Genomic DNA, 14,039 nt, shown 5'->3' with positions numbered 1-14,039 from the left:
CATTAGAATAGTGTAAGTGCAGAGTACATTTCTGAGAAAGTTAGTGCTTGATCTCTGTCATGTCAGAAAGAATATTTTAGGGGCTTGCTTCAGTCTGACAGTCGGAGCACTTTGAACCTTGAATAGAACAAAAACACAACAGCGACCAAAAGAGATACCAGCAGGGGTGGTGAGTAAAGAGAGTACTGTAGACAGAAAGGCTTTTGTTCCCATGGTCGATTTCATGTGGAGATTGGGAGGTGAACGGCTTTGAAATGAAACTGGTTTATGAAGGAGTTGCTAGGTCACAGGAAACAGGACTGTCGGAACTTGTTTTGTGAGTTGATTTCTTAAAAAATGAAGCTAATCTTTAAAAGATTTCATCCTCAATCTCTCTCACGCCCCCTCCCCTTTCGTAGTAAGTTATAGTAAGTGATCTTTGTTAGAAGGGGAGTTTCAAAAGTTTGGGAGGGGGTGGGATCCATGTTACCTTGTCCCAGCAATTCTGCCCTTGTAGCCAATAGCAGGAAGCTATGCAAATGAATTGAGTAGCCTGCCTCCAACAATCCCAACATGAGCTCAGAGACATTGAAAATTTAGCAGTACCGAGAACTCTCAAAATAGACTGGCAAAACAACTGCAATTCTGGGACTATTTTCATTTTCGTTCAATAAGACATTAAATGGGTGGAAAAATACGTGCGAACTCAATGTATGTTGTCTAGTTTCACAAGACTATTCCATATAACCCTGCAAATATGAAGTATAAGGTAAGGAAATGGTTCCTTTGAAGGGTTTTATTATTATTATTATTAAAAATATCTGGGGCGTGAGCCATTTACATCTTTAATTCCAAAGGGATTCTGAGTGACAGCTCCATTCCAGTGCACTACATCTAGGAGAGGGACTGGATGAGCGGGTGTATCCGATATCGAGATTCGATGGATGTCGAGTACTTTGCTTGAAATATCCCAAGTTCTGTCTAGTTTTTAAGACTGTGTCAGGCTGTCCCTAGGCAAGCTCGCAGCTGATTTCCTGCAACTGCTACGGATATAGTAGTAGCTCAAAGGAGGTGGGAAAGCAGAGCTTCTAGGTCTCAGACGCACTTATTTCTGGATTCATCTTAAGGCAGTTTTTAAAGTCTCTCTCTCTCTCTCTCTCTTCTGCTGTGATTGACTTTGCCCTGTGTGTTTCAAGGAGACCTTGCAAAATTTCTACCCATTTTTTGAAATCATTAATATTGAGGCTCTAATGTGGATAAATTGTGGATTTGTTGCTCTCTTCTGAAAATAAGGCGTTTTTAGCAGAAAGCCTGGTACACATAACTTGAGTAGTACATGTATTAGATTCAGTTCTGTTGAACCCTTGTAAAAATTCTTCTTCCGTTCATCCCTGGCAAAACATTAACTAGTACTTTATGAGAAAACGGTCACTTTAACCTTTTGTCAGCAGGTACATACTGTATTAACGTATAATCAAGAAAAGGAGTTAGCTAGCCAGGAAAAAAAAAATCTTATACTGAATGAGACATGGTACGATTCTGCATGAATTTCTTGACCAAATTCTGCTCCCCCATATTCCAGTGTAAAATCTGAATTGACTGCATTTGAGTCAATGGAAGTTACTCCAGATTAACGATGGTGCAAATGAGAGCAGAATTAGGTCCCTTAAAATGGAAAATAAGTGATTTTTTTAATCTTGTTTGATTTCAAAGGAGAATATGCTTTCCTGTAACTTTTTTGATGCAAGTACAGTACTATACATATCTGTACAAGGGACTTAAATCTCCCCTCATTTACACCAGATAATTGCCGCAGCTTCAGAGTTTCACTGGTGTAATCAAGAAGGACATTTACATCTGTGGATGTAAAATGTATTTATATATATCAAAATACATCTTCCTAAGTGATGTCCAGTATTATTGTCCAGCATTGTTTATAAATATAGAAATTGGTCTTCCCCCTGTGAAATGATCAGCCTGTTACCCACACTTTAACAACATAGGGTTTATGTGAACAAGCTGCAACTTTTTTAACATGGTTTGCTTTAATTAGCTGTGAGCAAGAAACCAATTATATATTTGGAAATTAGAACCATATTCCTCTCTTCACTCTTTAAAGTGTTTTGGTTGGTTTGTTACTGTATCAGATCTATTTAATACAGTTGTTCTTAAAGGCATAAACATGAAGTGCTGATGTGTCAATCAATCATAGTGTTACACGAATTATGAATAACTGGGCAGGGTGCTGGATTGCTGCATTAGACTAATGTATAGACATACAGTAATCTTGTGTGATTGGAAAAAAGGGGGAGGGAAAGAATATTTTAGTTCCCCCCCTCAGAAAAAAAGAAACAAACAACTCATCAAGGTCAATAAAAAGGTGAATTATAAAAGTCACACACATCATTCACACTTAAATTGCAAGCTCTTTTGGGGAAGGAGCAATCTTTTTGTTATATTTCTACTGTATCTAGCACCATGGAGCCCTGATCTTGAGGTGATGAGTGTATTTTAAGAACCTATATAGAGTGGAACCTCCAGATGCTACCAGAATACAAATAAATAGCAGCAATAATACATGTAGCCCACATTCACTTTTAACTATGTACGTTCTTATTTGATCCTAAAGATGAGCTCAATCCAAGCCCTCAGAAACTAAACACTCACAGAATTTAGGAAAGTTTGGATCCAGATCTAGACTTTATAGCCAGCTCCCATTTCTCTAATTAGCTGAACCCCAGATTCCATCTATGGCACTCAGATACCATAGCAATAGGGGTCATATATGACCTAGAATGACAAACAAACACCCAGTAACCTGGGAAGTTTGGATCTGGATCTGAACTCTATGGCTGACTCAGTGGTTGTAATGGGCTGAGCCAAAACCACTGCTCCAAATGCCCCCAAACTTTAGAGTTCAGGTCCATCTTTTTTTGATATTGGTTTGGAGAAAGTCACTTACACACAGAGAGAACATGGGTAATAATACAACAAAATATGGAAAGCACTGAAACCGCTACTTCACTTAGTGGAAACTGTAATTTGTTTTAGCATTAATCTTTAGCTAATTAAATACCTTCTCACTCACAAATGAGCTATACTGTGCTTTGACTGCAAAATGACAGATCTGCAGGATTATACAACTTCCTACAATCTCGTCACCCTTCCTCCCTTGCACACTGCCAAGAAACAACTCTACAGTAGTGAGGTGATCATATTTCACACTAGCCACAAGGCACTGGGAGAATATGAAATAAGCCACTTCCACAACAGAAATCTTCCCTGGTTTGTAATGTTCCTTCCCTGTTTAGTTAGAATGAGAGGTTCAGTTTGGAAGGAGATTACGTAATTTTAGATGGAGCAGGCTAGACAAAGAAAAAGAAAGAACCATAAAAAAGACAGAAGGTTTTTAGTCTCCATAAACCTTCCTGCCAAACTAGTGGGAAGTTTGAAGTATTTATTTAAACTGTTTATCCAGGACAAATATCCTTAGATCTATTTCTCAGCCACAGGGGCAAACTACAAAGAGAATATTTCCTAACTTGAATATAATTTGTATTTTATATCATTTTTCCTCTATGCCCTTGCTTTCTGTAGGGAGAAGAAAATAATAGTAAAGTATTAATATTTTAAGTTTTGATTTGAAAAAAAAATTAGGTTGCCTTTATGCCAGGTGTACAGTGACTTTGTTTCACTAACAGCTTCCTGTAATTTTCCTAGTGCAATAAGTGGTGGTTGCTGATTTGGTTTTGTTTGTTTTACTTTCCTTGTACCTGTATATTAGAAGAGCCTTTGTTTACTCAGGTAACTGAGAAAACAGTTATATTCCACGTGGAGTGTTGCTTGTTGGTGAGAGAAGGATCTGGCTCACTACTTAACCTGAACTACTACTTTTTGTCTTGCTCAAAATCTTCCTCCAACAGATCTGATAGCGAAAAAGGATTTGCTCACCTAAACTTCTTTCGTTCTTCCGCCTGGTCCTCAAACAACAGGGATGAAATTATGGCCCCACTGAAGCCAATGGTAAAACTTCCATTGACTTCAATGAGATCACGATTTCACTCCAATTTTTTTAATCTGTACCATTCTTTACTCTACTCCTTAGGTCAAATTCAGTGGAACTGTGTCTGTGCACCAGAACTGAGGGCTTGTCTACATCAGAAAGTTGCAGCGCTGGTGAGGGAGTTACAGCGCTGCAACTTAGGAGGTGTACACATCTGCAGGGCACCACCAGCGCTGCAACTCCCTGTTTGCAGCGCTGGCCGTACTCTCGTTTTGTCTAGGGTGTAGAGGATCCAGCGCTGGTGATCCAGCGCTGGTAATCAAATATAGACACTTACCAGCGCTTTTCTTGACCTCCGTGGAATAAGCAGGTATCCCAGCATACCTGAGGAAGCCTCTGGTAATCAAGCTGGTCTCCTTCCCCGGTTTGCTCTCGCGTTCCCCGAACCCCGAGCAAGCAGGTCTCCTTCCCTGAGGTTTGCTGGGTGGTTCCGGGAACGCGAGAGCAAACCGGGAAAGGAGACCAGCTTCGCCGCGGTTTGCTCTCGCGTTTCCCGGAACCACCCTGCAAACCGCAGGGAAGGAGACCTGCTTGTTCGGGGAACGCGAGAGCAAACCGCGGCGAAGCTGGTCTCCTTTCCCGGTTTGCTCTCTCGTTCCCCGAACAAGCAGGTCTCCTTCCCTGCGGTTTGCTGGGTGGTTCAGGGAACGCGAGAGCAAACCCGGGAAAGGAGACCAGCTTCGCCGCGGTTTGCTCTCGCGTTCCCCGAACAAGCAGGTCTCCTTCCCTGCGGTTTGCAGGGTGGTTCCGGGAAACGCGAGAGCAAACCGCGGCGAAGCTGGTCTCCTTTCCCGGTTTGCTCTCGCGTTCCCCGAACCCCGAGCAAGCAGGTCTCCTTCCCTGAGGTTTGCTGGGTGGTTCCGGGAACGCGAGAGCAAACCGGGAAAGGAGACCAGCTTCGCCGCGGTTTGCTCTCGCGTTTCCCGGAACCACCCTGCAAACCGCAGGGAAGGAGACCTGCTTGTTCGGGGGTTCGGGGAACGAGAGAGCAAACCGGGAAAGGAGACCAGCTTCGCCGCGGTTTGCTCTCGCGTTCCCCGAACCTCCCTTGAAGCCGCCCAACAGCGCTGCAGTGTGGCCACATCTAACACCACTTGCAGCGCTGGTTGCTGTAAGTGTGGCCACTCTGCAGCGCTGGCCCTATACAGCTGTACTAATACAGCTGTAACAACCAGCGCTGCAAAATTTTAGATGTAGACATGGCCTCAAAATCAGAAAGTTGCAGCGCTGGTGAGGGAGTTACAGCGCTGCAACTTAGGAGGTGTACACATCTGCAGGGCACCACCAGTGCTGCAACTCCCTGTTTGCAGCGCTGGCCGTACTCCCGTTTTGTCTCGGGTGTAGAGGATCCAGCGCTGGTGATCCAGCGCTGGTAATCAAGTATAGACACTTACCAGCGCTTTTCTTGACCTCCGTGGAATAAGCAGGTATCCCAGCATACCTGAGGAAGCCTCTGGTAATCAAGCTGGTCTCCTTCCCCGGCTTGCTCTCACGTTCCCCGAACCCCGAGCAAGCAGGTCTCCTTCCCTGCGGTTTGCAGGGTGGTTCCGGGAACGCGAGAGCAAACCGGGGAAGGAGACCAGCTTCGCCGCGGTTTGCTCTCGCGTTCCGCGAACCACCCTGCAAACCGCAGGGAAGGAGACCTGCTTGCTCGGCGGTTCGGGGAACGCGAGAGCAAACCGGGGAAGGAGACCAGCTTCGCCGTGGTTTGCTCTCGCGTTCCCCGAACAAGCAGGTCTCCTTCCCTGCGGTTTGCAGGGTGGTTCGCGGAACGCGAGAGCAAACCGCGGCGAAGCTGGTCTCCTTTCCCGGTTTGCTCTCGCGTTCCCCGAACCCGAGCAAGCAGGTCTCCTTCCCTGCGGTTTGCAGGGTGGTTCGCGGAACGCGAGAGCAAACCGCGGCGAAGCTGGTCTCCTTTCCCGGTTTGCTCTCGCGTTCCCCGAACCCGAGCAAGCAGGTCTCCTTCCCTGCGGTTTGCAGGGTGGTTCGCGGAACGCGAGAGCAAACTGCGGCGAAGCTGGTCTCCTTTCCCGGTTTGCTCTCGCGTTCCCCGAACCCGAGCAAGCAGGTCTCCTTCCCTGCGGTTTGCAGGGGGGTTCGCGGAACGCGAGAGCAAACCGCGGCGAAGCTGGTCTCCTTTCCCGGTTTGCTCTCACGTTCCCCGAAACCCCTTGAAGCCGCCCAACAGCGCTGCAGTGTGGCCACATCTAACACCACTTGCAGCGCTGGTTGCTGTAAGTGTGGCCACTCTGCAGCGCTGGCCCTATACAGCTGTACTAATACAGCTGTAACAACCAGCGCTGCAAAATTTTAGATGTAGACATGGCCTAAGGTAGGTGAGCTTTTTCTTCTATGCTTCTCCATCAGTCCTACATCTTTAATCTCCTAGTTTCTCAATATTTAATTAGAACGACCTTTATACCTTTCACCTGTGTTCTACCAGATGTACCTAACATGATATATTGCAAGCTGTGTTGTGTATGTGTACTTGCATATTGACTGCAAAATGTCTTGTGATTTTGTATGGAAGACTCTATCAAATATAAATTCCATTATGTTGTGATTGTATTGTGGCATACCTCAGGTTCTTTTTCATCCAGTTATGGAATGTTACATCCCATAGACTTTTCACTGGGGGCACACCATCCCGGTATTACATATTTCAGAAGACTGAATTCACAATTTCTAAATCCAAACCCAACCTACGATTCTGCGAGCAAAATGTCCATTACTAAAACTTTGCACTATGGTAATGAAAATGTAATTAGGTGCTACCATGACTAGATACTCTTCCATTGTGTCACAATATATTGTGATAACAAGGCTTTGATAACTATTCACCAATCACAAGCAAAGGGGGAAAAAGTGTATTTGTTATAGAATCCAAAAAGGTGTCTGTGTTGGGTAGGTGAGTGGACTATGACTGCACTCCTCATCTCATTTAAACAAATAAGAATGATGTAAATGTAAAGTATGAGGTCTTGATTATCCATTTTTAAATAATTTGCCAGGCAAGAAACGAACTTAAACCAATTGGTTTGAAATGCCTGCCATTTGAACAGGGCAGTAATATATAGACTTAATTACAATGCTCTGCACACCAACTCAAACAAAATAGTGCCACTGGGAAGAAATACTATATTTCCAACCAGAAATGCTTGTGAAAAGCTATTTGTAACCCAAGCAATGAACAATAAATTATTTGACTACATGAAGGAAAAAGAACTGCCTGTATTTTACTGACCAAAACCCTTCTGTTTTGTTTACTCTTACATTCCTGACTTCACCCTACAATGGTTGAGGTATGAAAGTGCAGTAAATAACGTTTGTAAAAAATCATCAAAAATTACACCATAGAGCAAATTAAAGTTAAAGACTACCCATCAGTCTACCAGGCAACAAACAGCATTTAGACTGACTCAGTCACTTTATATCTTAAAGGGCATATTATCATCATCAAAAAAGGAACATGATAAACTTGTAACAGATTTTTCTTGCTGATTTTTAGCAGTCTGGAATCCAGTACTGTTGACAGGAAAGATTTTCTTATTAGAAGCCAATTTAGCCCACTACCAAACTGAACAAATGCAAGTTACACAACTTCTAGAAGACATTACCATTGACAACAATCTTTGCACGTCTGGTTTAGTTTTGAGCCTGCCTCCCTTAAAAATGTTCCCTTTAAGAATTTAAAATGTATTACGCCTCATATTAATACAATTCAGTAATTCACATACATGTTTTAATTCATATTGGGCCATGGGACTAATCCTGCAGCCTTAACTAAAAAAAGATTCCCATTAAATTTAATGGGAGTTTTACCTGAGGGATGGCAAGGACCATACTGACCCTCATGTCAGTGGAGAGGGGCAATACAAATGGATGTATGTTGGGTGAATGTGAAAGAGAAGAGTGCAGTCTCAGTGACCATGGAAATGCCTCTCTGCCTATATGCTTTGAAGGGTTTGTGCACCATACTGTAGGACAAGTGGATTATGATTGGAAGGCAGCTGTTATCCTTGACATCACACATAAAAAGCGGTGGCAATGAACAAGCCAATGGTGGCCTTGACATACTGCCAATGGCCTGGAGAAAACCAAAGGGGTTAGTAGCCATTAGATAGGTACTGGGCAGGTGGCTCTTGTCTCCATGCACCTTAGGAATCTGCAGGACTTGGGACCAGACTGCTGGTCAATTCTGCTGAACGCTATTCCCTACCAAGGGCAGAATGTATCAGAGACCATAGTTATAAACTCAATTCTCTCTCTTCTGCTAGCCTATAAGGAGGACAGTATAGCATGGCCTTGCCTATCAACTGTCTATTTTAGGTTCTTATATGGTCCCCTTCACGGTAGTATCTAAGCACTTCACTCACAACACCCATTTTACAGATGGGAAAATGAGGCACGGAGAGGCTAAGTGTCACAGAGGAAATCTGTGGTGGAGCAGAGAACTGTAACCAGGTATCTCAAGTACTAAGCTAATCCCCTAACTACTGGGTCATCCAATCCTACACTAACCTTCTATAAAGTCATGTCAAAGAACTAGCTAATGATGGGCAAATTGTTTAAATGGTTTGTAGGCTCTCTGCATAAGGATACAAAAGTTCAGGTGTTTATGAGAAATGTATCTGAACCTATTTAATCTGGAAATTTGGCTAGATTATTTAAGATTTAAAACAAAAAAAAAAAAGCCTAGTAGTTCCTGGTGTGGGCTGGATCATTAGAAATATCAAAGAACAGTCTTACTTGTGGTATTTTGTACTTCTGCTTTCACTTGTGTCCATGAGTTGTAGAGGCCTGGGGAAACTGTATGTAAAATGGATTTTAACCACACTTTTTGAGATCTCTATAAAGGTTCAGATCACTCTATTAACACCACCTCAACTGATATGATAATGCTGTATTTTCAGAAGACCTGAACATGGGTTTACATGCCAGAGGTGGCTTTTATGATCCATTACTAGTGTGGTGGTAGCAGCAGTAATAGCCTGTGAAGTTGTCCTAGGAAACATATTCTGAAGGTGGCTTTAGGATAGCCCAGCTAGCCAAAGGAGGACGTTTTTCTGCTAACTGCACAAAACCTGATGCTGGTGAAAAAAACATTACTGATAAATCTGGTTATCATCAATGATCACTGTGCCCTATTCCTGGATTATAGCATTTTATCATTGACCATTGAACACTTTGTGTGTGTTTACTGGGGAGAGGCTTATATTACAGTGAGCTTCCTCATTCTGGAGTCAATACTCTGAGGCCTGCTGCGACTGGAGTCCTCAGAAAGAATTCTATCTGACTCAGTCAAAAGTTCTCCTGAGTCACACCTGTAAGTGGGTGCAGCAATCTGTCGCCTCCACACTTGTAGACTCCATAGACTTTAAGGCCAGAAGGGACCATTGTGATCATCTAGTCTGACCTCCTGCACATCGCAGGCCACAGACTCTTACCCACTCACTCCTGTACTAGACTCATAACCTCTGGCTGGGTTACTAAAGTCCTCAAAATAGGGTGACCAGATGTCCTGACTTTATAGGGACAGTCCCGATTTTTGGGACTTTTTCTTATATAGGCTCCTGTTACCCGCTACCCCTTGCCCCGATTTTTCACATTTGCTGTCTGGTCACCCTACCTCAAATCATGATTTAAAGACTTCAAGTTAAGAGATTCTACCATTTCCTCTAGTTCAAACCAGCAAGTGACCCATGCCCCACGCTGCAGAAGACGACAGAAACTCCCTAGGGTCTGTGCTAATCCAACCGGGGGCAGGAGGGACTTTCCTTCTCAGCCCCAAATATGGTGATCAGTTAGACCCTGAGCGCATGGGCAAGACCCACCAGACACACACTTGGGAAAGAATTCACTGTTGTAACTCAGAGACCTCCCCATTTAGCGTCCCGCTGCTAGCCACTGGATATAATAGTTGCAGATGGGCCACATGCTATTATAGGCAACCTCATGAAACCACCCGCTCCATAAACTTATCAAGCTCATTCTTGAACTAGTTAGATTTTTTGCCTCCTCTGCTCCCCTTAGGAGGCTGTTCCAGAATGTCACTCCTCTGATGGTTAGAAACTTTTATCAAATTTCAAGCTTATAAACTGGCCATCAACAAGTTTATCCATTTGTTCTTGTGCCAACATTGTCCTTTATCTTAAATAACTCCTCTCCCTCCCTTGTGTTTATCCTTCTGATGTATTTATAGAAAGCAATCATATTTCCCCTCAGCCTTTGTTTGGTTAGGCTAAACAAGCCTAGCTCCTTAAGTTTCCTCTCATAAGTAGGTTTTCCATTCCTATGATCATCCTAACAACCCTTCTCTGCACCTGTTCCAGTTTGAATTCAAATTTCTTAGACCTGGGAGGCCAGAATTGCAGACACTATTCCAAAGGAGGTCTCACAGTGCCTTATAGAATAGTAATAACACTTCCCTGTCTCTACTGGAAATACCTCGCCTGATGCATCCTAGGACTGCATTAGCCTTTTTCAAGGCTCCATCATATTGGTGGCTCATAGTCATCCTGTGACTGACCAATACACTCAGGTCTTTCTCCTCATCTGTTGTTTTAACTATGTCCCCAGCTTATAGAAAAAAAATTGTTGTTAGTCCCAAAGTACATGACCTTGCACTTTGCACTAATAAATGTAATCACTTTTCTATCACTCCAATTTTCAAGATCATCCAAACCTTCTTTCATGATATTCTAGTCTTCCTCTATATTGGCAATACGATCCAACTTCGTGTCACCCTCAAATTTTATTAGCATTTTCCCACTTTTTGTGCCAAGGTCATTAATGAAAATGTTAAATAAGATTGGTCCCAAGACTGATCCCTGAGGAACACTACTAGTAACCTCCATCCAACCTGACATTTCACCATTCAGCCTGACTAAGGCTACGATTTTGGCATGGATATTTTTAGTAAGTCAGGGACAGGTCATGGGCAATAAACAAAAATTCATGGAAGCCGTGACCTGTTCCTGACTTTTACTAAAAACATCCCTGACAAAATAGGGAGTGAGGAGGGTCCAGCATCCTGCCCCCCACCCCACCCTGCAGTGGCTGGGAGCTGCAGGGACCCCATTGCCCAGTGGCTGGTAGGGGTCCCCTGCTACCTGCGGAGGCTGGGCTGCTGTGGGCATGGTCCCCAATGTCATGAACTCCATGACTTCTGTGACTTCCGTGTCATAATCAAACCACAGTATCTTATGATTACCATAATATCACTATTACTAGCTGGTTTAGGGCCATTAAAACAACTCTTTAACAAAACTGATACCAGGTAATTTTTTCCAAAGCCTAATCACATTTTCAAAGTGATTAAGTATTAGGGATTTAATCCCATTGATTTCTCATGGGACGACTAAGGCACTTTTGAAATTTTTATCCGATGGATGAGTATCTTTCTGATTACAAGATGCTTTATATTAGATCTTCAGTAGGAACTATCACACAGACACACTATGGGTGCGTCAGTGTGTGTACAGCAAAGCAAACAGTGGTGAGTAATATATACCTTAAGCACAATTTCTGCTATTGCTAATTAAAGCTGCATTTAGAGATATTAGGCTAAATTCTCTCCTGGTGTAAACTTATGAAGTTCCATGAATGTCAAATGGAGTTGGGCCAATTTACACCAACAGAGAATTTGACTCTTGAATATTGCTGCCTATCGCAGGCTGGTCTTGCAAAATGGTCCTTTGCTTTTTTCCCCCCTTTGTCTAGACTTTAATAGTAGTGGAAATTACCCTCATTTTTAAGGAGTTAGTTTTTCCCTAGTGCACTTTTGGGTGTGCCTTGTATGTGTCAGGAAATGGGACAGCTAAAGCTGCAGTTCAGAGTCCCAGAAACAGTTGTACAGGATGACAAAAATTGTATATTTTTTCCCCTCTCTAGGATTGGAACCCACTCCTGCCTTTTTATTTATGTATTTATTTTAAAGCTAGTTCATTCATAATCAGGCTGGATTAGCCTGCCCTGAAAAGGAAAAGCAGAAATAATGGATTTACTCTACAGGAATGCAATCAGCCCATCAGAAGCCTTTTCTTAAACATGCCCCATTCACTGAGAGGTTGAAATTTTAGCGGGAACAACCCTGTGAATCATGTGGAGACAATGGGTCCTGGGGAATGTCAAAGTGGCCTGGGAATAAATCTTGTTTCCCAATGAATGTCATCTTGCTCAGTAAGGAAAACAGACCACAAAAATTCAGAACCCCCCTTCAATGCACAACTCTTTATCCAGAAGCTAAAACAACAAAATGTATCCTTTGCCTGTCTGACATATATTTTGCAATAGCTGGGTTTGTGTGTCTTTTCTTAGTAAGTTTACACTGAGTTAAAATGCTGGTGACAACCAATCAGTTGCCTAGGATTTTTAAGGTACTATTGCACTTGCCAAGAAGAGATCTTCTAGTGGATTTTTCTTTGTGTTGATGCACTGTATTAATTTGTGTCTCATTAATTTGGCTTAACTCTACTCTCAGTTATACGGGTGCTATGCTACTGAATTTGGTGAGGTTGTACTGTTGTAACAGAGAAGGGCTGGGCCTCCTTATATTTTTGTTTATATTACATTATGTGTGCATGTGCCTTCTGTCTGTCTGACTATTTAGGCATTTATATGGTCTTCACAACCATAGTAATAGTGGAGTGCTTTATTGTTCAAGCAATATTAGGCCTCATCTACAGTACAACTATGTTGGAGAACCCCATTTAAGACCCAATTATCTCCCACCCTTGTAACACCACATTTGCAATAATAAAGAAAGTCTCCAAACTGCACTAAAGACTTGGACATAATGAACCACCCAGTTAATGTTTGGTCTTCACTTCAAAATGAGTGTTATAACCAATTTGGTGACCACCATGTTGTAATGGTTTTCCCTAACAAGTTGTACAGAGAAAGTGTAAGTCTATCTGCGAAAAGACTTGTTGCAAATGCCTGCAAGTGGAAAATTTCAAAACTTAAACCAGATTTCTGGGTTGGGTTTTTCTTCTCTCACATTGTTTTTCTGCTCTACTCCTTTTACCCATAAACATGCAACATTCAGTCTCCTTTAACTAAGGAAGTAATTGACTGCCTGAGGGAAAGAATTTACGTTTTCCACATACTTCTATTTTTTACTGCTGTGGGGTTTAGTCAGAGTGAGCTCACTTATGCTGTATCGTTTGCTTGATGTGGTGCTGTTTTTGGTTTTTGTTCTTTTGTTGATGTTGCGGAATGCATACCGGTCACTGCAGATTTGAAAAGCCCTTTTAAAATCACAGTGCTAGATCACCGCCCTTTGGGAAAAAACAACGGGTAGGGAAAAGAGTTGTAGAAAACTTTGAGTTATTAATGTTGATGGAGTTTCCCAAAAAATGGCTTGGTTTTGCAGTCAGGACAAGAACTGCAGTTCGCCTTCCCACAGAGTGAGCAGGGACATGTTGCTCCAATGTTGCTGATTTTCCAAAGCTCTACAGGAAAATGTGGTGAGAAATTCACATTTACAAGCACTGTTTCATCTTGAATTATACCATCAACAGCTAAGCCTGGCTTCTACCCCATCTCTAAGAGGGTTTGAAAACACAGATCAGGAGCCCACAGATGTTAATGGTATTGGGGTCGGCCTTAACTCATTGCTATTTTCCTTGATGACACACAAAACATCATTACCCTCACTGTCACTTTTTACCCAGCCATGACCTGCAGATTCCCAATTGCATAGAATCCATGCAGAGGGCATGCTATGTGGTGAGAGGAAGAGCTGTCTCCATGTTAGCTGAACTCCGCTTCCTTCACATCTGACAGGCTTTGATGCCATTTTAGTGGCCTTTCGGCTACTTTTACCCCTTCCAGAGCAAAAATTAAAAGGGATGATTTGGCTTCTTATTTAGGCATTTAAATTTTAGGCCAGGTTTCCCAAGTTTCCTTATCACAGTCTGAGAAGCAAAAACAAAACCAAAAAAACCCCCACCTCCTCCAGTTCATTTAGATGATGTAGAGATGTGGTTTACTG

The 14,039-nt window shown here is 42.7% G+C and overlaps 1 protein-coding gene across 4 annotated transcripts in view; it reads left to right on the top strand.

Annotated features, from left to right (window-relative positions):
• Positions 1–14,039, top strand: part of NEDD9 (neural precursor cell expressed, developmentally down-regulated 9) — a 107,122-nt gene that overhangs the window by 56,860 nt on the left and 36,223 nt on the right. The window contains exon 1 of one of the 4 annotated variants that reach the window (XM_050941578.1): positions 368–748. The exons of the other annotated variants lie outside the window; for them this stretch is intronic. Within the exon in view, the coding sequence (XP_050797535.1) occupies positions 737–748 (12 nt within the window). The 5' untranslated portion in view covers positions 368–736. Of the gene's footprint in view, positions 1–367; positions 749–14,039 lie in introns of those variants that run through there. 4 annotated transcript variants of the gene reach the window in all.

The sequence above is a fragment of the Gopherus flavomarginatus genome, chromosome 2 (assembly GCF_025201925.1).
Source record: "Gopherus flavomarginatus isolate rGopFla2 chromosome 2, rGopFla2.mat.asm, whole genome shotgun sequence".
In the NCBI taxonomy this organism is placed as follows: Eukaryota; Metazoa; Chordata; order Testudines; family Testudinidae; genus Gopherus; species Gopherus flavomarginatus.
This window is presented reverse-complemented; position numbering and strand designations above follow the sequence as displayed.